This window comes from Carettochelys insculpta, chromosome 6 (assembly GCF_033958435.1).
Source record: "Carettochelys insculpta isolate YL-2023 chromosome 6, ASM3395843v1, whole genome shotgun sequence".
NCBI lineage: Eukaryota > Metazoa > Chordata > Testudines > Carettochelyidae > Carettochelys > Carettochelys insculpta.
In genome coordinates this window covers 15,931,065-15,955,828 of record NC_134142.1, presented here as the reverse complement: position 1 = coordinate 15,955,828, position 24,764 = coordinate 15,931,065, and the positions used below count along the sequence as shown (strand labels likewise).

At 43.9% G+C, this 24,764-nt stretch overlaps 1 protein-coding gene across 1 annotated transcript in view; it reads right to left on the bottom strand.

The window, feature by feature from the left end:
• Positions 1-3,961: 3,961 nt before the first annotated feature.
• RHOJ (ras homolog family member J) overlaps positions 3,962-24,764 on the bottom strand; it is an 81,595-nt gene continuing 60,792 nt past the window's right edge. The window contains exons 3-5 of the mRNA XM_074996324.1: positions 21,518-21,682; positions 16,433-16,528; positions 3,962-14,738 (exon numbers count right to left, since the gene is read on the bottom strand). Of these exons, the coding sequence (XP_074852425.1) occupies positions 14,592-14,738; positions 16,433-16,528; positions 21,518-21,682 (408 nt within the window). The 3' untranslated portion in view covers positions 3,962-14,591. The remainder of the gene's footprint in view (positions 14,739-16,432; positions 16,529-21,517; positions 21,683-24,764) is intronic.

The following is a 24,764-nucleotide window of genomic DNA, read 5'->3' as shown; positions in this document are numbered from 1 at the left end:
GAACTTACCTTGTACATAAAGGGTACATTTAGTAAGAAGTCATAGATGTGTTGAAATTGCACAAAGAGCATTAAGAGCTTAAGAACAAGGAACTGGTACATTTTTGGTTTTATTTCTCCCAGCCCGGAGCCCTGAACACAAAAATACTCAGTAGAATCCCCTCAATTCCCATTAGGCCAGTTTCTCTTTTCAGTTACTTGGGAGTAAATCAGGAATAACTACAGCAAGGAGCATGAAATTATAGGGTTCTGAGTCCAGTATCAGAGACCAGAACTGGGTTCAAAAATGTCTGTAATATAAAGGCATTAATGCTAAAAGATGGTGGCATCATGACCCTCATGCAGCAAAACCCAAGAGTTTTGCTGGAAGATCTCTTCCAACAGTAACTTCTGTCGACAGATTACTGTAGTGTAGACGTAGCCCATCTGTGTTTGTACAATGCCTAGCACAATGAGCTACTAATATTGGCTGGACCGCTAGGTGTTACCATAGTGTGAATAGTGATAGGAATAAGGACATTTGTCAGCTTTTTTTTGTTGTCCAAAATTCACTGACCTGGCTCCAAAGTGAGAAACCAAAAAGAAAGACAAGGACATACTCAGTTTGGGGTGCTGGGACCCTGCTCGCATTCCAGCCCCGGGGTGGGGGAGTGCTGAGACTCAGGGACGTGCCAGAGAGCTGCAGGCTAGTGCTGGCTTGCCTTGCTGGAAGCCAGATCTGGCCTGCGAGCCAAGCTTCCCCGTCCCTGTTTTAGACATTCATTGTCAATGCTCACGAGCATCTGAAGTGCTCTCTCACGGGGTCATTTTTCTGTATCTATTGACTCCTGCACATCTCACCACTCTGGAGAAGCTCTACTATTATGTTTTACCCATGTTTCAAATCTCCTTTGCTGGCAGTACCTAGAGGAGGCTGTGGGAGGCCCTTACGAGCACCTACAGGCTTTCTGGCTGGAGAACAGGAACATCTGCTGCCATGTTCTCCTTGGACTTTCAGATACTGGATCCAGCCTAGGCCTAGGACTTGTGAGGTCTAACATCAGGCTCACCAGACTTCTTCAAGGAGGGTTAAATTAAACAAATTCAGGGTGATGTCCTCAGCTAGGGTGAATCAGCCGAGCTCCATAGATTTCAGTGAATCATATAATGCCAATTTATACTTGCTAAGGACCTAGCCCATCATTTTAGATGCAGATCCTGCTGCACTGCCCTTTCTCTCCAGCATCAGGTTCTCCAAGGCTGCTGCTTACACTCACCCAGGTTCCCAAGCTGGGGAAACCTGGGAGGTTTCAAAAAAGTCTTTCTCAAATCTGCTTTGGCTCAACCCTACTTCACCAGCTAGACTTATTGTGAGAGGGTCTTTGGCTTGTGTTGGCCAGGAGGACAGGCAAGATGATCACCATGATATCTCCTAACCTTGAAAGCTGAGAGAAGGAAACATTTGACAATAAAGGCAGCATCTTCTTAAGAAAGTTCTCATAACTCTCTTTTGCACAAGGGTGACCTGTTTCCAGACCTGTGCGGATGGGTTGCCTGACTTGCTACCCTGCCGTTGGCCCCTTAAACATTTCACTTCTTTTTCATCCCTTGCCCTGTTCAAGGGAAAGATTATGTAACTAACCATCTTTCTTGTAATCAGTAAGCTTCTGTTGGAGGGTTTTTACTATCCACTCATTAGGGTTGTCAGTGAGTTACAGGAAACTAATGCTTGTGTTAGTTATTTATAGCTTCTGTACCAGGAGGAGGAGCATTTCGAGCAGATCTAGAGAAGTAGTTATTCCTCTTTATTCGGCACTGGTGAGGCCACATCTGGAATATTTTGTCCAGTTTTGGTGCCTCCAGTATAAAAAGGATGTGGATTTGCTGGAGCAGGTTCAGTGAAGGGCAACAAAAATGATTAAGGGTCTGGAGCACAAGACCTATGAGGATAGGCTGAGGGATTTGGGCTTGTTTAGTTTACAGAAGAGAAGACTTAGAGGTGATTTAATAGCAGCCTTCAACTTCCTGAAGGGGAGCTCTAAAAAGGAGGGTGAGAAACTGTTCTCAGTGGCGTCAGATGGCAGAACAAGGAATAATGGTCAGAAGTTGAAGAGGGAAAGGTGTAGGTTAGATATTAGGAAAAACTTCTTCACCAGGCGGGTGGTGAGGCATTGGAATGTGTTGCCTAGAGAGGTGGTGGATTCTCCATCCCTTGAGGTTTTTAAGTCCCAGCTGGACAAGGTCCTGGCTGGGATGACTTAGTAGGGGTTGATCCTGCTTGAAGCAGGGGGCTGGACTAGATGACCTCCTGAGGTCCCTTCCAGCCCTGTGATGCTGTGAGCACTCCACCGTCTGACTGCTTCAAGCTGGCATCTTTCCAAAATGTCATTAATATTCCCAGTCACACACACAAAACCTTGTATGCACTTGTAATGTTTGGGTAGGGACCTGAGCCAGTCAGGCCAAGTGACAATCTGTAGTTCACTAAAGTGCTTTAAAACCACGTTACCATCAGCTACAGAGAAGGAGCCACTTACACACCATTTTTCTGGGGTGTGCTTTTCAACAGTGATTATCCTAATGCTGTTTGTGTACAAGACACCCCTTAGAACTTGGGGCCTTTCATAGCTGACAAAGACCAGACACTACATCTGTCCATAGCAGAGGGGGCCAACCTGAGCATGAGAAGGAGCCAGAATTTACCGGTGTAATAATACTGGAGATATCCCTTTCAGCTCTATGAAATGTGTCTCAGGAGGTCATTGAGTCCAGTCCTCTCTTGGCAGGACAAAGCATCCCCCTGGCAGATTTTTTTTTAAATCTATTTGCTCCAGACTCCTAAATGGCCCCCTCAAGGACTGAAGGCCCAACAGTGGGTTTAGCAGGCCAATGCTCAAACCACTGAGCTGTCCCTCCCCCTTTGTATTTTGCCAAAGAACCACAGTAATATGTCAGCTGCCCTTATCAGGTTCCACCTCCTGTGGATCAGCGCTTCCCTCTCCCTCCCTGTGCCCCCTCCCCACTGTGATCAGCTGTTTTACAGCAGGCAGGAAAAAGGATATGCAGGCTTGGAGGTGGGGACAGGAATTACAGAATCATAGAACTGGAAGGAACCTCAAGAAGCCATCAAGTCCAGTCCCCTGCATTCATTACAGAACCAAGCACCCCCTTGACCTATGGTATCCAACTAGTTCTGAAACAGTAGCCACTAGCCTGGTTACTGCTATAGATAACTAGTCACATTATTCTAAAAATACATTTATTGTTCAAGCCAACTAGTCACATGCAACTGGCCAAACAGCCACATGTGGCTAGTGTGTTGGACACCATGGATCTAGAGCATAAGGGGTAGAGTGGGGGCAGAGCTGAGGCTTGAGCAGCAAGCATCCTTAGGTGCCTATAGCTCCTGCCCCAGCATTGACCCCTATGCAAGGAGCCACATATTGACGTCTGAAGAGCCACAGGTTTGCCACCCTTGGTCTATAGCCTCCAGTAGTGTGCTCTGTGGGATCTCCCCCAAAGATCTGTATGAAACCATCATAGAGATGTTACCCTGTTCTCCCCAGTCAGGGTTAAGAACATAAGAATGGCCCACGCAGGCCCACAGAAATTGTCCAGCTAGCCCAGTATTCTGTCTTCTGACAGTGGCCAGTGCCAAATACTTCAGAGCGAATGAACAGGGTAATTATCAAGTGACCCATCCCAAGTTATCTAGTCCAATTCCTGGCTTAGTTCAGAAAGAGCTTTTCTTCCATGAGCATTCCCACCTGTGGAGTCAAATAAACCTCCAAACTGTGCCTCCTGTTTCAAATGTGGGGACAGTTGTGGGGCAAGGGGTTTGCAATGCCTGCTGGATGTAACACCAGATATTTTTGCAGTTCTTTTTGTTGCCAGATCTGTTTGGCAGACATTTCAAGTAAAGTCTGGGTAAATAAATGCAGAGGCACTGGACAGTTACTGAGTCTTTCTCCAAATGATACCATCAAAAGACATAGTTTATTTTAACTGAATAAATGTATTACTATGTACAATACAAGATATTAATAAGTTGTTATAATGTACAATAATTACATGCTTAAAAGAGGGTAAGCCAAAGCATACAGAATGGTGGGTTTTAAATAGAACATGAATGCTGTTAAACTTTTGAATAAGCAAAATATAACTGCTAAAATATATTTGCTGCGTTTCGCAATATTTCTTTACTTTGAATTTTGAAACTAAGTCTGCACCCAGAAAGGAAAATATGGCATCTTCATTGTTAATATAACCACCTAGCACTAAGACTGTGTTCTAAGCAGATCTTCCACCCATTTGTGTTGTGCATAGGATGCTTTTAGGAAGCACTTTTAGCAGATATAGAAATTCAGCGGCTTGTATGAAGAAAAGTAAATGCCTCAGTTCTTAACCTGCTGGCTTCTCAGAAACTGACTTGTAACATGACAGACCCAAAGGGAATGTTAGATTTTTTTGAGTATGCTTCCTTCCTGAAGAAGTGTCATTGAAATACATTTTCACTATTGTTTTTTGATATGGCTAAAATATTCAGGAAAAAAAGGGAGAGAATGGAAACTCGTTTGTCTATTTTGTTCTTGAGTCTCAGTGTGTGTGTGTGTGTGTGTGTGTGTGTGTGTGTGCATGCGTGTGCGCACACGCGCGCCAACAGCATCCTCCTGTGAAAGCTTCCCTGACATGGTGGAAGGCTCCAGAAGGGGACAGCTGGCAGGTCCTTTCCCTGCTGCTTTTGCCTGCCAGAGAATTTTCCCTCTGCTGGAATCTTTTTCTGGGACAGGAAAAGACTCCAACATTCGGGAGGCAGAGGGACATCATGGTGTTGAACCTGGCAATGTGGATGGGCAGGCACAGCCTGGGCATGTACAGAGCCCTGTAGGGTACAGACCAAGGTACATCTCCACAGGTTTCAGGCTTCCATGCAAGTATTTCTACCTGCTTCTTTTTAGATTGTCTGTCTGTCAAATTTTGAGACATGAAGATTACAGGTCAGTGACAATAGCTATATATTAACCTTGCATCAAAGAGACTCAATGGTGGGTGAGGGGGTTACAATCAGCCCAAGTCACAACCTGGCTAGCCAAGTAGGAAAGTAGAGGTGGACGCCTGCATCATAACAAACCACAGTCTGAAGAGAAACAAATGCACAGAGCCCTGCAAATCCACAGGTATCTGCTTTATATCCTTGGGTATGTAGCTGTCCACAGCTCATTTCTGTGCATACAGATGTGGATGTGGATACAAATGCTGTATCCATGCAGGGCTCTGAAAATGTGGTGCCAACTGATCCATTTTCAGCCTCTGAAAAATATGCCACTTACCCTTGAAAAACTACAATGACTCCTTACAACAGTCCTTTGGATCCCAAAGCTAAAAGCATAGCCTCAAATGTTGAACTAAAGACCAGATCCTGAGAAAAAGTCCAACTCCCACCAAAATCCTCAGGAGGAGGTGCCTAAATACCTTTAAGGAACTGGGCCTGTGTCCCATGGGGTAAGTCTATGCTACAGTTTAACACCCACAACTGGGCTTGGGCACCCTCTCACCTCACAGGTCTGACAGCCCAAGCACCACCCTGAGCCCTGAAGTGTGACTTGCAAGTTAACAGCCCTTTAGCCAAAGCACAAGTTGGCTGGCATGAGCTGGCCACAGGTATCTTAAGTGCAGCGTAAAGATCCCTAGGTAATCCTCCGTAGATCAGGCACACAGGGAGACATAACACACACTGAACAGTGCATTATATTACGTTATGGCTAATCATCCTCCACATACTTGACACTTTCAGTGCAGGCATAACTCAGATAAAACGACCCACTGAATTTGAGCCACTTAAACTTCAGGCAGCTCTTTTCCCTGGGCAAGAACTGTTGGCTTGGGTCTTAGCTGACCACCATAGGTGACTTGTGGTAGCACTCAGAAGGTGCACTTCCCGTCTCCCACCTCAACCTGTGCCCCTGCCAAAACTATAATTGGGAAATGGGGTGCTTCCTTATGCCCCCTCCCTATTTCTCTGGGGGCCCCTCTCAGCTCCTGTCCCTCCTCAGGCACCAGTCAGCTACACTGACCACTAATGCAGAGGTCAATTAGTTTCTTTCCATGGTTCTGTTCATGCAGCACTGAGAATGACAGAGGAAACAACATGCAGTAAGTCAGACTTGCTTTAAAAACAAAACTAAAGAGTTGTCCTCACTGCCCAGAAACCAGGGGTGCAGATTACAACTAGTCAAGTTTTTTTTTTTCATTGAAACATTTTTTCAGTGAAAAACTGATGTATTTTTTGACAGGATCCGTTTTGTACAATTTCCCTTTTGGATAAAATTTTCTAGGTTTTGATGAAAAATCAGAAACCAAAAGATTTTCCTTAAAAATTATTTCTATTTTTGGATTTAGAAAAAGTCCAGTTTTTGGCTTTTGAAAACCAGAATCTTTTACCAAAAACTATTTTTTAAACCAAAGCGGGTTTAAAAACCTGAAAATGGTTTACAAGATTTTTTTAAATGAAAAATTTAAGATGAAGAATAATTGGCATTTTCCAGCCATATCTAGTACAGATGCACATCTACTTCAGAAACTGCTTTTAGATTCTGGCCTTGTAAGTAGGTCAAGAATAGCTGGCTGGCTGCATAGGCAAAACTGATTAACCTAAAATAGTTACAGCTGTCCTAGGGAAATCAGGCTACATCTATACAGTAAATAATCTTCTTCAGAATGTCACTAAATGTTATATGGCTAGTTATATTAAAAAAAACCTCACTGGCTCAAATTCAGCCCCCACGTGACTAGAATTGAAGGTGTAATTGGCTCAGTTGATCTGCTCAAAGAGTCAACAAACAGCTTTAATAAAAAAGACAGGATATGGGGAAAACCTGCGGAGATGTTTTCAGATGCATTCAGCATTGGCCTAATTCACTTCCTATTAAAGTTTTCCATTGACGTCACTAGGAGCAGTGTTTAGGCCAATAAGGAGCACATTTGAAAATCCCATGCTAGACTCTTAAGTTACTAGAGGATTTAGCTGGAGATTGCTGTATAAGGTAGAAGGGATCTGTACAGCCCAGTGATTCTTTCAAGGGGAAATAACTTGCCACTAGTTACATCTTAAAATATTACAACAAAACTTGAAAACTCCAAGTGGCCTTGTGCTGATTTATGCCCACTCATGTAATGTTTGCATGGCTTGGAATGTTAAAACAATATTTGTTAGTTCTTTTTCTGTTTCTAGTAAATTTCATGATTTGGTTCCTATCCCCACCATGCTTGAGGTCCCCATAGCAGCCAGAAATGTTTTGCCTTTTCTCCTATGAATCAAAAAGTTTAAATTGATGTTAAAACAAACACTGAAAGTATTTCTCTCCATAGCAGCTCTTGGAGTCTCCCTCCCGTTAAATACTTGTATCTTTGCAACCCTTTACCATGCTGCTCCAGAAAACAAAAATGAAACTTGCCATTTGCTTAAAATAGATATCGAGCTTTAGAGACATTCTAACCGGCTTTTCTGTGCACTTTAACTAAGCATAAACATTCCCATGCATATTTCATTTTGTTATGTTCTGTGATAAGCATGAAAGTTGCAAACCTCAGTGGAGCCCCATTCCTCCTGCATTTGTTGCAGATTTTTTTCTTCATTTTTACATAATACAAATGCATCTAAAAACTGTCTTTGAGCTAGATTGTTTCGAGCCCACTTCCTGGTAAAATGGCTGTGGATCTTCTCCTAGCCAGTGCTTTGAAACTAGACAGAATCCAGACATTTCGCCATGTTTGGAAGCACATGATACATGACAGAAATCCTCTGGAACAGGGCAAAATTCTATAAAGGACAAAGCACATGCAGCGATGTACATGTAAGCTACTGACTTTCATAACAAACGGCACCTGTGTCACTGAGCGTGCACGCTGTGCCACTGTCATGAAGCAGTGCAAATGTGCTTTCAAACCGACCTGATTTAGCACCAAAAGAACAAGCAACAATTCAATTTCATTTTGGGCTGCCATGTTCTAATACTATGCACAAGGAATCATCTGTTCCTTCTTGGTAATAAAAAGGTGTGATACTGGCTGAGACCTACCTCGCTATAACACAACACTGAGCTACGCTAATGAATTGTTATTATTCCACCCCGCTAGGAGAGAGTTCTAAGGAAGCAGCAGTAGTTAGTATGACTGTAGAGACCCAGTGAAAAGCTTTTCCTGCAATAAGGGCATGTGGGTTATGAAAATGGCAGGAGGCTTTTCTAAGACCTAGTTCACACAGAGGATTTGCCCTGGCTAGCGCCATTGGTGCAGCTACACCGCAATAGCCAGTCCTGCAAAAGTGAATGGCTAGAAACCACAATTTGCACTAGTGTAGCTGACCCTTGTTTCAAGCAGGTCTTAAGCTGCTCCAGTTCACAGGGGTTTCAAAAATGGGTTTTTTTTCCCCCAGAGGAGCCCTATCTTCATGGCTGTTTTTGCTTTCGGAAAAGTTGCTTCCGGAAACGCAATTGCATGAGATTCTGAAAATGAAGTGCACGATTTGTCAATCAGCTCTTCATTTCCATTTTTGGTCTCCTTCATTTGCATTCCTCCTCCAGGAGGGGAATGTAGCATAGCCATAGCCATGGTGGTTAGAGACTGCATCAGGAGTGTGCATTGAAAGCAAACTGCTGCTGGCCACAATCAAAGGTGAAATCTCCAGTGTATGCAAGGAGCAAGAATTTTACTAGTGACTGTGAATGCTTCAGTTCCTGGGGTCCCCAGTCTGAGAGAATCCTGATTTTTAGAGGTAGCCGTTCAGCACTTTCTGAGCATTGGGCCCTTCAAAGTATTAATAATGGCTGCATCCACATTCATTGCTAGCCATGTGACGGGAAGCACATACATGCCACACGCATATGCAGCTAAGTCCCTGAATACTGAAATATCCACTACACACATCGGGCTGGTCCCATGCTAACAAGTGGAATTTTGCTCACTGCAAACTAGAGCTTAATATATAGGCTTAAAAAAGGCTGAGGCTACAATTTAGCATGTTCCTTTTATGAGTAGAAAGCATTTGAAAAGATAATATGCTATTAACAAAAATAGTACTGTCAGAAAGGGTTTTGACATCAATTGAGATAAACCATTATCATTGTCAAATAATTTCTTGCTGTAGTTTTTAGTCTTTACTTACTGTAATAAGCTTTAAAATAACATTTGCCCTCATTATGAGTTCAGGGCCTGTTTTGTAGAAGACAATGCAGGTGCTTGGCACCTTGAGATACAGTTGCTGGTCTCCAGCCTTCACTTGGCAAATGCTTATTGTTAATTATGGTGCTTGAAAAATAATCTGATATTTCTATTCATTCGTGTAGTTCTTCTGCTTTACAGCCATCAGTGTTATTGCAGCAACTCTGTGAATAATCTTTGTGCATTAGTTCGTGCTCCATCTACTGGCTATAGAGCAGAAAAGCACAAGGTATTACAAGCTGATTTTCAAAGCTCATCCTTAACTCTGCCCACCATATTCAGAAAAGGCATCAGCTTGTGCCTCTAAAGCTCACATTTACACATGCAAATTAAGTTCCTTTCCTCAAAAATACATAGTGAGTTTTACAGCTGGGAAATTATTGGTAGAAATGCCAGTTTGGGCATAGAAATAAGGGCACTCACAAATATGGAGGTGGGGATGGGGCAATTATAGAGGTCTTTTGAAAATTTGACCTTGTAGGATCGACATTAAATTGTGGCTGTATTTAGAACTTCTCTTTCTGATGGCAGGGAATTTAAAAAGTACATGGAATCCATTAGCACTTTCTAAGTGGAATTTCACCCTTTGAAGGTTGGTCAAATTTTGGTCATAAGCATCTTCAAAGCATCTCTTTTATTCACAGTTTTATCACCTTGAAAAATTGATTTGCTTAATTTTGTGAGTGCAAAAAAAGACTCGTTTTACATTAATGAAAATATTTTTTCTTGAATAATAATATTCCTCCATGTGCTTTCTCTACTATGTAATGATTTTTACAGATATCTGTTTTAGTAATTTACAATATTAGCATGTTAGCTTCTATGATCACAGTACACTGTTTAGTTTTCCAAAATTACTGCGGTTATAATCATGATCTAATTGGTAATTAATTTATGATTTAACACGCCTATCTTGTATCATACCATTAGCGTTAGCTGACGCCAGAGCTATTGAACAGCAGCCAAACCCCGCTCTTGGATTATTTGTTGCTTGTGTGGAGGCATGATGAGAATGATATATTGCACTTTTCCAATGTTCTCATTATTTATGATACACTTATCTGTCTAGCTAGAGTTTTATTTTCTCTTCTATTTGCAAAAGCTATAACATCATCTGGCAGAGCCAACCCTTCCAGCCTGTATTAGAATTCAGGCGAAAGAAACTTGCCCCACATTTCTCCCTTAACCGAAGAGTCATATGTACACCTTATATCAGTTAAACTGGTGGGGAACAGAATCAGAATGCCATCGTCCATTGAAATCAGTGGCAAATCTTAGTGGAGCCTGACTGACCTCTAAATCCTTGATACAAAGTCCTTCAAAATAAATTAGAATGGGGAGGGGAGTGTTTGTTCACTTCATGGGGCTTTGGGTAAGACTCTAAATAAAAGTTCCCCAAACGTGATACTTTTTTTTTCTGCTCCTAGCTTTCCTGCTGCACCTTTGACCCTTTGGAATCCAGTGAACCCTCCTGCCAGACATATCAGCTGCACCAGGAAGTGAACACATTTATCGACCTTAGCTGCACACCACAGTTCCTTTTATATGGAAGGAAATGGCATCGAAGATGTGGGTAGTGCCAGGCTCACTTTCTAGTCTGAGCTATGTTTCTCAAGCTTTCTGTCAATGTATTCTAAGACAACCCCATTAACAGGACGAAACAGCATCCAGACTGTTCACTAGGGATATATGCCCCATGTGTAAGGCACTCACCAGATTTTCTTTTGTATCTCTGACCTGCTACAACTTAACTTTCAGCCATGTCCATGCACAGCAAGGCACGGTTTGTGAACTTGCACATAATTAAGGTTAAGACTGTGTCATGGCTGTGTTTACTAGAAATCAGGGATAAGTTGTCAGCAATAAACAAAAATTCACAGAACTCTGTGACCTGTCCCTCACTTCTACAAAAAGTGCCCTGTTGTGGGGATGAATACTCAGAGCCCTGCTGGAGGCTGACCTTGGACATCTGCTCTGGCCCTACTGCTGTTCCATTCTTGGGGGTGGGGCCTGCTTCAATCCCAGTTGCTTCTCCCACAAAACCTCAGCCACCACTGGCCAGCTGCTCCAGTGGCCTGGAGATTGCTGCTCCAGTGACCCTGGAGACACTACTGGCTAGCTGTTCCAAAGGCTTTGCGGCTGCCCACTGCTCTAACCCTCCTGGAGCAGGGGTTGCAGCTGCAGGTTCAGCCACAAAGGGGCTGACTCAACCCTGGCTATTGCTTCAGCCACCTCTGGTGGCTCCAGGGCTAACAGATGCTCCAGCCCTGCCTTGGAAGAAGTCATGGTGGTCCTGGGAATCTGTGAGCTCCATGGCAGAATTCTATCCTTAGCATAACAAAGCAAAAGACACGCGTTTACCAGTTACTGTGGCTAAATGTCCTTGGTGTCTCTGAGATGAGTGACTTGTGCTGAGGTAAAAGTTTTGGTGTTTGATTCTGTGCCTGTTAGAGTCAGTGGCCAAGCTTAAATTAGTGTCAGTGAGATTGTGAGCTTGTGAATTCTAGTGACTCACGTTTCCTAAAACAGAAACTACTTCATTTACCATAAGGTACAGCCAGTATAGTAGTCCCTTGAGTAACGTGAAAGTTATGGTCCCATGAGCTCTCACATAACCCCCAACTTATGTGAAATTCGAGTTGGCTTTTTTCCCTCTCTTGGAATGCACATTCTGCAGCTGGGGAAGCACCTGGAGCTCCTTTTGAAAGGTAAGTCCTGGGGTGGGGGGCAGCTGGGGATGGTTAAGCCTGGAGGTGGGTTGGGGCCATGGGATTAGGGCAGGGAGGTTAAGCCTGCGGTGGGTTAGGGTTATAGGGGGGTGGGAGGAGCAGAGTTGAGCCGGAACCATGCTCATGGGGGTCGTGAGTCACAGCCACGCGTGGGGGGTTTGAACAGAGGCTGGGGGTGGGGCGTTGAGCCAGAGCAACGAGCAGGGGTGGTGAGTTGGGCTGTGGGGGTTTGAACCTGGGCTGGGGTTGAACTGGGGCTGCGCAGGACCAGGGGTGTTGAGCCTGGGCCAGGGCAGGTGGGATTTTGAATTGCTTTTAACTCTCAATTGCGCATTTTGAGGATTTACTGTATATTCTAGCTATGCGCTTCCCACTGTGCGGCTGGAATCCAAAGGAATGCTTTTAAAATGTAATGACCATGATCTCATATAGGAAACCCTTCAATAGGAAAGGATACTGTTATCACAGAAGCCTTTGGGAGGTTTGCCTTTGATTGCAATGAGTGTGGGATTGGCCCTTGTATCTATGGTGTTGCTTACTTTGGGCAGAATGCCAGAGTCTTTACTCAAATTCCCACTGAAGTCAGTGGGTGCTTTGCTTGAGAAAAGACTGTAGGATTGGTTCCCTAATCTGTCATTAATGGCAGAGGCTTTCTAGCTGCCGTGCTATGGACTCAAGCGCTGGACAGTGTGTTCAAAGAGGAGAATTCCAAGAAAGGGGTGGGTAACTTAATATCCGTGCTAGTACTTTCCTGGTGGGAGGGGGCAGTTCCACACTAGGTCTGGAAACACTAACTCTGGCAGTTGCCTTTTTCAGGGAGTTACTTTACAGGTTTAGAAACATGGATTTTCTGGCATTTTAACTGCATGCCTTGGAGAGGTACAGTCAGAAATGAAATACATAACTCCATACTTCAAAACAAATGTCCATAACATGGGCATTTCCAAGGCACTTACAGGCAGATGCAAGCAAGAAGACACCTTCACAGTTCACCTTTGACTATCTGTGTTAAAACAGCAACTTAATGTGATGTGCAAAACAGGCTCTGCAGAGAACCCTTCGCGCAAAGGCTCACTTTATTCTACAGCAACGAGAACTTATTGTCAGCTTTCATTCTGTTGAGGTTCCAGTTTCCTGTCTCTGTATTATATGTTGCAGCTCCTCATCCTGCAGATTGTCTGAAATGAAGTTCCTGAGTAGCATACCCACACTATACCTTCACCGCTATTTGCACTAATGAACACGGAAGACATAGACAAAGTGGTGAATAGCAAAGAGGACTACAGTAAATAGACGTGTTTAAAAAGTCCACTCTTATACCATCACACAAGATCGTTTCTAAAAACCTATTTCAATGAAGGCAACTGGATCATTATAAAGCACTTCAAATCAATGTGAGTTTGGCTTGTTTGTTTTTGTTTTCATCCGCTGGGTGAGATGTGACAGCGCACCCAACCTGTGGACTGTATTCATAATACTCATGGCTGTGCAGCTCCTCCCTGGTTCTTCACATCCGTCACAAGATTTTATTTTTTTTTTTGGTGACATGATCACTTTGTTTCTTTCCATTCATGCTATGGGTTTTCACTTACATTGTTCTCTCTCACCTAGCTTCTGAAAACCTCCTGTCCCTGCCTGGATTTTCTGTATAAAATGATTTGTCATTTCTTGCAGTAAAAAGTTAACATTCCTTCAATGTGGAGGTAAATGTTGATCCATTTTGATGGCTCGATGCTGTAACATACTGAGAGTTTAAATGACTGGAAATTTGTCTTCATGTCATTTTAAACAAACTAAAGTAGATCCTGAAATTCGTGAGCATCTTAAAAAGAAGAGTAATTTGAAAGTATATTGTGTATATAATGTATATGATTACAACAAGCTTGCAACATTCATGGATTTAACATTTGCAAATTCAATTATTCGCAAGTGGCTTGTCACCCCCTGCCATGGCCACCGCACGGCGCAAAGCACTCTAGCCACCAGTGCGGCGTGAGACACGGTAGCTGCATGCGCAGCGCTCCTATTGCCGCTGCACGGTGCTGGGGTTGCTGCTGCATGGCGTGAGGCACCGTAGCTGCCCATGCACTACTTCTGGAGCCACCACGAAGTGCCCTAGTCATCTGTGTGGAGTATCCAGATAGTTGCAAAATTCAACATTTGTGAGGATTCTGAACACTGACCCTCGTGAATGTCACGACCCTACTGTACACATTAAGCTCCTACTGATCTCTCTCTGCTTTTGATCCATTCATAATCAATTCCTATGTATTATAACGGTGTATTTTTTTATCCATTCTTACTTAAGGCCACAAATGACATATTTCTTGGTAGTATTGCAGTGTCTTTAAAGTTTTAAATCCAGCACCTTGGCCTGATTCATAGTCGGCCATTAGCAGACATCCTGTTTTGTACTGGCTCAGTGCGTTTGAGCATAGTGTGGGTACAGGTTGCATATAAGTCTGTGGGGTTAGGAAAGCATAGACCATAGCTGGCTAACTTGTTGCAGCCTGAGGTTTCACAGAATGGAGGGATCACATAGGGTTTAATAGGACTCCTTTCTGATCATGGTCCTCAGTTAATTTGTGTGTGACGCATGGTGCCGTTCTAACCTGGGAGGTGTAGCTGAACAATAGCATGGTCTTGCTTTGCTTTTCAAGTGACCTCATACAACGGTGCAGCAGCTGTGGCATTTCACACACCGTTTCTTCTTTTTCTTCGGGTGGAAAATGGTGAGTATTGCTTCGTCGAAGACTGTTTTAAGGCCTTTCTGGGTCAGGGCTGAACATTCCAAATAACACTGTGCTCCAATCTGAAATAGGGAAGGGAATTGTGAATACACAGTTTGAAGAAGAAGACAATAGCACATGTTTATGACCCATGAATCCAGTTGTCCTCATGCACATGTAACTCCCTGGTATAGGGTAAACCATGCCTTTAAGATGTACTCAGGTCCTAGCTCTGCCTTATATCTGGCTTCCTTTCTGATTACGGGACCACCACAAGGCCTTTTGGGACAGGAATTGAGAATGGATGCCAGGGCACTGTCTCAGTGCAGAGGGAGCAACAGTCTGCCAGTGTGTTTGGCTAGGAAGAGGCTGCTCCATGTATGCCAGCTGAGAGCTTGCAGGAGCTCCATTGAACAAAAGATGAAAGTGCTCAGCCTTCCCAGGAGGCATTGGCCAAGGTGCTCCCTGGCAAAGTGGTCGTGTTACTTTATGTAACTATCTTTAGCTCCCCTTGCACACTTTTGGTCTATCCTATCAAACACCAATGAGTGGAAGCCCTGGCAGAGGCACTTCTGCAGGACGAGGGTACATGGAGCGGCGTGCAACTGAATTAGAAGTGCCCTGTTGTTCTGTGGGAAGATGCACCTCACCTTTCATATATTTAGAGTAGGCCAGGTGCCTGCCCATGGAAACAAATTTTGATAAATGCAATTCCTCCTGCTTTTTAGCTTTGCTTGGCCTTTTAGAACCATCTGACCAAACATCAAGATAAGCAACACGTGCAGTGACTTGCTGGAACACACTCATGTGTGAATCTCCCTGGTGTTGGTGGGGAGGCATGTTTCACGTTCTGGTCTCCAGCCTGTCTCCTTATCCAGACTAGTGACCCATCATAAACCGAAAAGGAGAACCCATACAATAGAAGTCTGTGGGCCTGAATCACGTTTACAGTAAAGACCCTCATATATAGCTGTGTAAAATGGCGCAAAGCAGGCAAATGAGAATCAGTGTGTTTATATGGGAGCAATTAAGAGTAGTTTCTCCCATTGTGATTAGATCATGTAGCACCAGAGAGGACATATTCAAGCTTGCTATTTTAGATAAGATTTTGTATCCATCTTCTAAGTATGGGCCTTAGCTAAAAGCTGAATCCAAACACACTGAAGCCATGGGAGAGCTCCAACCCAGAGGAGAACTTTCCACGTCATTTCCATCTTTGCAGGCTAAAAGCAGCTTCTGTAGGTTGTGATTCATGTGAATATGTACAGGTATTTGCAGAGAGAAACATTACTCTGCCAAACACAGATGTAAATTTTCTCCCAGGAAAATCATAGACTGCATTTATAGGCTAATTTAAATGAATAACACCTACAATGTACAATTTGCTTTAACTTGATGTGTAAAACAATCTTTATCCATTTTATTATGACCACATAAGGTAAAACATTGAATTGGATGAGCCTAAATCGCACACAGTAACATTAGGTGTTTCGTTTCATTCAAATGTCTCGTATAGAGTGTGTTATTTTATATCTGAGATTTATTAATGTGATTATAGAATAATCTAGGTAAGACTTGAGGCAGACTTAAAGGTGCAACATTCGGGTTTAGATCTGGAGTGTTTGGATTTGTGGTTTTAATTTGAGCCCCAGTCTAGTGAAAATGAAGAAAAACATGAAAGATTTGGATTTGATTGTAATTTACAGAAAACAAAAGTTGTGGCAAAACTATTCTGCAGCCTGGATCCTAGCACAAGGGTCTTGCAAAACAATGGTACCTCTTTAGCCAGCTTCACTCCATGTTCGTAAGTGAGGGGTTTCTCCTTCATATAAAGTAGTCGGGCCAAAGTTTTGGGATCATCACGCAGATCAATCTAGCAGTAAAACACATATACAGCGCTAAATACAACATTCCAGCAGATGTATTGAAACAGGTAGTCATAGCGTATGGCTCCACGGTCTCATGAAAAGGAGGCTATTTCAAGGACTCTCCAGGCTTGTCTACACTACCACCTTCTTTCAAAGGAAGGATAGTAACTAGGGTGTTGGGAGTTTACTAATGAAGTGCTGCCTATGCAACTTTGAAGTAATGGGGGGTGAGCTGCGGCTAGACGTGTGCCGGTACTTCGAAGTTTAAAACTTTAGAGTTGCCGCGGGGGGGAATTTGCTTAATGAAGTGCTGCCTATGCACGGCAGCACTTCAATAGTAAACTCCCAACACCTGAATTACCATCCTTCCTTCGAAGGAAGGTGGTAGTGTAGACACAACCTCCCATTTGTTCCTTACTAGAGATAACCTTAAAAAAAAAAAAAAAAAAAGCAAGTGGTGTGTCAAGTATTTTTCTTTCTCTCTCTCGCTCGACATACGCACGATCACGTGGCCTCCATCTCTCTCTTTCAGTTTTTGAGGAAAACAGAAATGAGAGAAATCAAGAGGCATATAGGCTTATTTCTGTCTGTTAGAACTGATAGGGAATTTTCCATCAATGTTTCTGGATGAAAAATGCAGATTTTTAAAAATATTTTCTATGGAAATTAAGTATTTAGTTCAGGGTCAGGTTGCCACAAGTGAAATGGTTTGGTTTGTTGAACTGAAACAAAGCATTTCATTCTGGGCCACTTTGATATTAATCTCTGATTGCCTCACTGCCATGGCGTCTCATGGGAGTTGAAGTTGTTCAGGTGCCTCACGCCACTGCGGTGTTCTGTGGTCTGGGCTCTTTGGGCTATGTCTCCCATGATGTACTGTGGTCTCCAATCGGATTGAGCCACCACAAAGCATTGTGGGAGATGGAGGCTAGCTGAGGACCCCAGCCCACAGAGGAAAATGGGGACATGAGGCATGAAACTAGACCGCTCGTGAGACACTGCAGCAGCGCTGGCAGATGCAGGTCAGTGTTGAGCTGACTTTAATAATATTTTAATTCCGGAAGGTCTAAGTATTTTATACATCTCTACATATATTTCAACATCAAGGGTATGTCTACACAGCAGCCTTATTCATAAATAAGATATGCCAGAATAACTATTCTGAAATAGCATATTTCGAAATAATGCTGCTACACACAGGCCGCGTCTACACATGCCCATCCCTTTCAGATGGGGCATTTAAATGACATGGATCTGAACTGGTTAATGAGGTGCTGATATAAATATTCCTCACATCATTAGCATAATGACGGCCAGTCACACTTTGAAAGTGCTGCTTTTAAAATGCAAACTGGCCATGTAGACTTGGGCGCTTCGAAATAAACTCCAGCCTTCGAAATTCCCTTATTTCCAAGGGGCATGTGTAGACACAACCACAAAAATGCATTTTGAAATACAAAGTCTACACACATAGAACCTATTTTGAAATAGAACCATTGGACGCATATGGCTTATTTCAAAATAGGCTTTATTCCTTGTCTTAACAGCCCCTATTTTGTAATATCTATTTTGAGATAGGCATTACTCCTAGTAGAAGGAGGTTGACCTATTTTGACATAAGACAACTGCTCTCTTAAAATTATTTTGAAATAGCAGTTGCATTGTTAGATGCTAGGATAGTTATTTCAAAATAATGCAGGTTACTTCAAAATAACTTTGCTGTGTAGACCTACCCTAAATCTTTTGAGAATGAAATGTGTTGGGGATAAAACGAATTTTGATGTACTGGAATTTCTTGCTAGATGGACATTTTGATTTTTACGGAGAGCTTCTTCCGCTGGGTCAATCTATCTTTCTCTCTTTCTCTGATCAGATTTTACGTGGCTATATATTGACACCAATCACTGTAATACCTGAGCACCTCCCATGTAAAATCAACAGTCAGTCTCAGGTGAACATCATGGAGTCTCTGGCTAATCTGTATTGTTGGGAAAAGAACTTTGTGTAGAGTAATTTATTTACCTGCTTTGTAGATTTTAAGCCCAGAAGGGACCATTATGATCATCTAGTCAACTGCAAACACAGGCCAGAACCTCACTCAATAATTCCTGCCTCCATCTCAAAACTTCTAGGAGAGGTTTAGCATGTCTTTTAGAAAATCATCCAGCTTTATTGTAAAGATTCCCACCAATGGAGAATCCACAATGCCCCATATAAGTTGGTCCAGTGGTTGAATGTACTGTACTCCCTGTTCAAAATTAGTCTGAGTGTGTCGTGTTTCAGCAACCAGCCAGTACTTCTCATTAGGTCTTTTTTAGATCCCTTTACTTTCTGAAATCTCTTCCCAGTATAGGCGTATACTAACAAACATTTGAGGAACAAGGGTTCTTCTAGGACAGGGGCTTTCTTCTGAGGGAACCCCATCTACGCAGCTTGGAGAGATAGCTATATTTGTCTGTATCTTTGAGAACAACAAGAAGTCCTATGGCACCTTATAGACTAACAGATATTTTGGAGCATAAGCTTTTGTGGGCAAAGACTCGTTTCAGAAGTGGGTCTTTGCCCATGAAAGCTTATGCTCCAAAATATCTGTTAGTCTATAAGGTGTCACTGGACTTCTTGTTGTTCATCTACACAACTGTTTTTGCTTCTGGAAAAGGCTCTTCTGGAAGCAAGAATGCGCGAGCGTATGCAAACGAGGGGCGAGATTTGCAAATGAGTGCCTCATCTGAATTTTCGCTCTCACTCATTAGCGTGACCCTTGCTAAAGGGCAGTGCTGTGTAGACGTGGCTATGGTGATCAAGTTACTTATTAACTTTCTCTTGGATAAACTAAATAGATTGGGGTTCTTCCCCTAAAGAAATGCCTTTCAGACATCAAATAATTCTTTTATCTCTTTCCTGTCCTCTTCTCCAGTTTTTCAACATCTCTTTTTGTACTGTGGATAAATTCTGAAGTTTGATTAAATTGTTTGTTATGGGATTTTGCCTCCTTTTATTTTTCTACCTTTGAATACCCAGGTGAAGCTTCGACTCAGGTCAATGAATCAGAGCTGTCAGTCTTGGGGCAGTCAAAATTTCCATTGGTAATTTAGTGGCAATTCTGTACACCTAAGGCTTGTACAATTCTGTTCTTTTGTAGGGCATTCCAAGGTCAAATTTGTCTGTGTCCATAAATAAATAAAAGCACAAAGTTTTGAGCAACAGCTCCACTTGTAACTGCATCAGGGGCCTACCTTGGAAGATCAGCAAGTAAAAAGTAAAACTCTTTTCTTTTCAACTTTTTTTAAAGAGAATGTGAGTTTTCCTATTGTACTAAATGATGGGTTAATAGGGCACTGATTGTTCAGTGAAATGCTATGCTGCAAAGCTGCCTCCAAAAGATGTTGGTGTAAAGGATTTAATGTATTTCTAGCTTACCATTGCAGCATTCTTTTAGAAGTCTGAAACATGTTTTGTTCATTTGGCAAACCTTGATTTTTCTCCAAATCTTTTTATAGGCTTGGGCTACATCTTTCAAGAGGCAGGAACACTTTCAGCTCCCAACAGCAGGTGTTCAGTCCTTCTCAGGAGATGCTGGGGACCTTGCAGGATTAGAACTTCTCCAAAGGGTGATAGGCAGAGTATCTCATGTTTGTGCCATGACCCACAGACCTCAACCTCAGGGCCACAGATATCATAGGAACAACCATGCTTAACTCCTCTGCTTCGTAGTCTGCTGACAGCTGATGACCCAGGAAGCCCACCTGACATCCTACTGGGGAAGCCACAGAGCAGCCTATTGGCCATCTGGCCCTATTTAAGCCAGCAACAGTAACAGGAAGCTGTCTGAACAGCTTGGATCCAACCTGCTCTATATGCTTCCTGCTCCCACTCCTCTGGCTTGGCTTCCTGGGATTCTGATATGGCTTAACTTCTGACCACTGACTTGTGGTTTTCATCTCTGCTTTGTCTCCTGCCTTGGATGTCTTGGCTTCTGACTGTGGATTCTGGCTCTGCCCACTAGGTCTGGCTGCCAATAACTCAGCTTCAGTAGTCTGCTTATTCGGTGGTTCTTACACCTTCCTCTGGCACTAGCCACTCTCAAAGACAGGATATTGGACTGGCTCATGGATCTTATCATCCGTTCTGACAATCCCTAGGTAAACTCTGGGGGAAGAAAGTGCTCTCAGGAGGACTGGCTGGTCTAGAAGGAGCTGTGTTGGCTCTAAAGAGTTCATCCTTATTGGCTCACGAAAGACTATTCAGGAACAGGGGTGAATGCTGAGGGATGTAATATGGGAATGGGTCTAGTAAGAATATAATGAATTCAAGATTCACTTCAAAATCACTGTAATATAGAGGAGCCCTTAACACAGAATGGCTACATCTACACTAGCCCCAAACTTCAAAATAGCCACACAAATGGCCATTTCGAAGTTTACTAATGAAGCGCTGAAATGCATATTCAGCGCTTCATTTGCATGCGGGCGGCCGCGGCACTTCGAAATTGACGCGCCTCGCCGCCGCGCGGCTCGTCCCGATGGGGCTCCTTTTCGAAAGGACCCTGCCTACTTCGAAGTCCCCTTATTCCCATGAGCTGATGGGAATAAGGGGACTTTGAAGTAGGCGGGGTCCTTTCGAAAAGGAGCCCCGTTGGGACGAGCCGCGCGGCGGCGAGGCGCGTCAATTTCGAAGTGCCGCGGCCGCCCGTATGCTAATGAAGCGCTGAATATGCATTTCAGCGCTTCATTAGTAAACTTCGAAATGGACATTTGTGTGGCCATTTTGAAGTTTGGGGCTAGTGTAGACACGGCCAATATGGCCACACTGGAGCTGGAGGTATCATTTCCTGGATGGGTAGACCTACTTGTGCCAGCTCTGACCCTGGCACTGCAGCCAAGCCTCAATCTGGGTAAATTCCACCGGGCTTTGAGTTTCCCCAGGCCTGCCTGGTTGTAGCATTCAAGACCCCTTGTGCTGGGCAATCGCCCCCCCCCCCAGTGAGTAGCTACCTGTGTTCCTATGAGCACATAGGGCACGTGTGGCATGCTGACTTTCAGTTCGGGCACCCACTCTTCCTGGACGTTGTGGTAAGAGGCAGGGTTCACCACGGAAAAGCAGATCAAGAATACGTCAGTGTTGGGGTAGGACAGGGGTCTCAGCTGGTTGTAGTCCTCCTGTCAGAGAGCAAAGGCAGGTGTTAGTAATGGGTTGCACGGGCTGCATAGCCACACACCCACTTTGCCCAACATTGTCACTGAATGTCAGTGAGCTCTGATCTACCCCAGAGGGTGGAACAGGGACAGTGGAGCCATCCCAAAACTGGCTTATTGGTGGCGTCCTGTCTCTGAAGCCCCTTTCATCGTGGCTTTGTGCACAGAGGCAGTGCGATGCGTATTCCGTTTTCATAGCCACTCCAGCATACAAAGGGGATATGAAATTAAACAGAGGTGCCTTCAATGGCAAAAGAAAAAAGTACCCTGGGGGTGCAAACAGCTCTTTAGGTTGTGCACATTGGCCTCAGCCTTCAATATGCCGTAATCCCAGGAATGATTTGACTGACATTGTCCTTGGAGCCAGGTGACTCACACCATGAGCTTTATGCTAAGTGTTTTCTCCAGGGTGAATAACAGCTCACAAATAGCACAGACACAAGCAAATTGGCCTTTGGACTGGTCGGTTACACCACACTCTCCCATGATCTCCAATGCTTTGTTGCTCAGACTGAGAAACTCTCACCCTGAAAACCTAGCAGCATCTGGGCAGATTGCATCCAGTTTTTGTCTCAGTGATTTGATATTTCCACTGGCCTCTCTCTGGTGAGAGGAGATGTTTTCTCCATCCCTCGTCCCCACCCTCTATGGCTGCCCCAAGAGCAGCTTTCGCTTCCCTCCTCCATACCACCTCGTTAGCTGATTTGATAACTGGGAAGCTTGTTAGAAGGACATACGTGAGTCTCCGCCCAGCCTCAAGCATTGCAGGAATTTTGCAACCCATCAATAAATGAATAAATGGACAAATGAGTCTGCAGTAAGGGCATATGGAACCTCACCCGTCCCTTCTTGGGGAAGTGAAATTCATGTTAGCAATGCTGGGTGGAAATTAGGGCTTTCAATTTTCCTGCAAGTGGTTCAGAAAGTACTTGTAAAGCTGCCTGTTACACAAAACCAGCCATACAGGGTCAGAACAAAGGTCCATTTAGAACAGTAGCCTGTCCTCTGACAGTGGCCCGTACCAGATGCACCACAGGGAGTGAATAGGGAAGAGGTAATCCTCAACTGAGCCTTCCCCTGTTGCCCATTCCCAACTTCTAGTAAACAGGCTAAGGCCACCATCTCTGTACGTAACAAAATTCCTGTGGTGGGCGTGGGCCTGAGGGGTTCACTGTGTGGGAGGGGATGAGGGATCACAGTAGGGGTGCAGGCTCTGGGGTGGGGCTGGGGAAGAGGGGTTTGGAGTGCAGGCTGTCCCAGAGTTACAGCAGGTTCCCCCAAGTTATCTCTCCTGGCACCAGCACCTGTGCTGGGCAGGGTCGGGGGAGAGCTGAAGCTCTGCATCACAGAAGCTTCAGGGCTGGGCCTGCAGGGTAAGTGTCGCTTCCCTTGCCTCAGGAGATCCAGGGCTGGGCTGGGTTGGGACTAGCAGGGAGAGGTGCCTATTCCTGCTGCAGCCCTGAGCACCAGCATGGTGCTTAATAGGCTGCCAAGGCACAGACCTCTCCCTCTTTGAGTCCCTTGACAGTGGCCAGCCCCAGACGCTTGAAAGCTAGTCTGGACCCAATAAAGGTCTAATTCTGACCTCCAATACCCCTCTGAGACTATTTGGTTTACTTGTTACAAAACAAATCTCACAGGTAGCCACAAGGTGGCAGCAGATACTCTATACATTTTTTTATTTGGGCTCTTGCAAATTAGCTGCCTAAATATATCTGGCTTAAAAATTCAAGACTTGCCTGCCTATTTAGAGGGGTTGAATCTTAGCGTGCTGTTAAAAATCACAGGCTAAAAGCTATGAACATTCCACATAATGGTGACAGGTCCTTTCAGAAGGTGCGTTTAATTTCATTTTGTTTGTCACTTTGGAGCTTATGAGGACTGTTTGTTCCCATTTTGTGTTTACAGCATGGGACATTGTATAAGCAATAAGAGGGAAGAGAAAGGAGATCTACGCATTACACAGAAGGGTCTAGTCTCCTGTCAAGACATGTCAGTAGCCCATGTTGACATGATGACGCTGACGAGCCAGAAAGCACTGCTTGCCCATCAAGGGAACAGTAGATGTAAGGCTTCTATGTTATCCAACTGCTAGGGCCCCTAGGAATTGCCATAGCAGATCAGAGGTGTATCTTAAACCTGACAGGGCCCATTATCAGCTGCTCACGGGTCCGGTGGAAGAAAAACTGTAACAAACCATTGAGCTCACCTGTCCTCTGGATAACTTCAAATTGCTGCAGGAAGTCATTGAGGCTGAGAACTTAAAATTAAAAAAGGGATTGGGCATTTGGTTAGGTGTGGTGACTCTCCAGAGTTGTTTGTAATGATACAGAAATTCTGGAAGGGATATTAAAGCTCATGTGTTGGGGCTTTTGTTGATTTCTAATTGTTCGAGGTCAGGATTAGACCTTTACAGTGTCCAGAATACCATATAAGCATCTGGGGCTGGCTACTCTCAAAGGCAGGATCCTGGAGTAGATAGACCTGGGGTCTGATCCAATCTGGCAAGTTCTGTGTTTCTGAGCTCCCAGCTGGCTATTGGCATTGTGCCCTAAAGCAGGGGGCATATCAGAATGATTTTCTCCCAGCAACAGTAACAATGCATGCAATCATTAGTTCTACACATGACAGAGAAGTCAAGGTCTTTTCCCATACTGTGAGCCACGGGTTACAGCTGCGAAAAGTTCATGTTCTACTTACTCCATCTCTGTATAATGAGACATATAGGAAGGGTGGTTGTGCCTTTCTGCTCCTATCCATGAGTGTTCAGACTCTTATTTTAATGCACTATTTTGCAATCTCATTTTTTTCCTTGCGTGCACCATGATCTTCACAGGGAAATCCCATGCCTGGAAGTATTGGCTTTGAGGGTGTTAAAAGTTTCTGCTTGCAGTTCTTTTACTGGTTTATCAGATGACTCTGAACATTACATGACATCTCTGTTCCTCAATTTCCCCATCTATTAAATAGGGATATTGACAACCCCCAGGCTTCTCTTCTCCAGACTAAACAAATCCAATACTTTCCAGTCTTCCCTCTTCTCTCA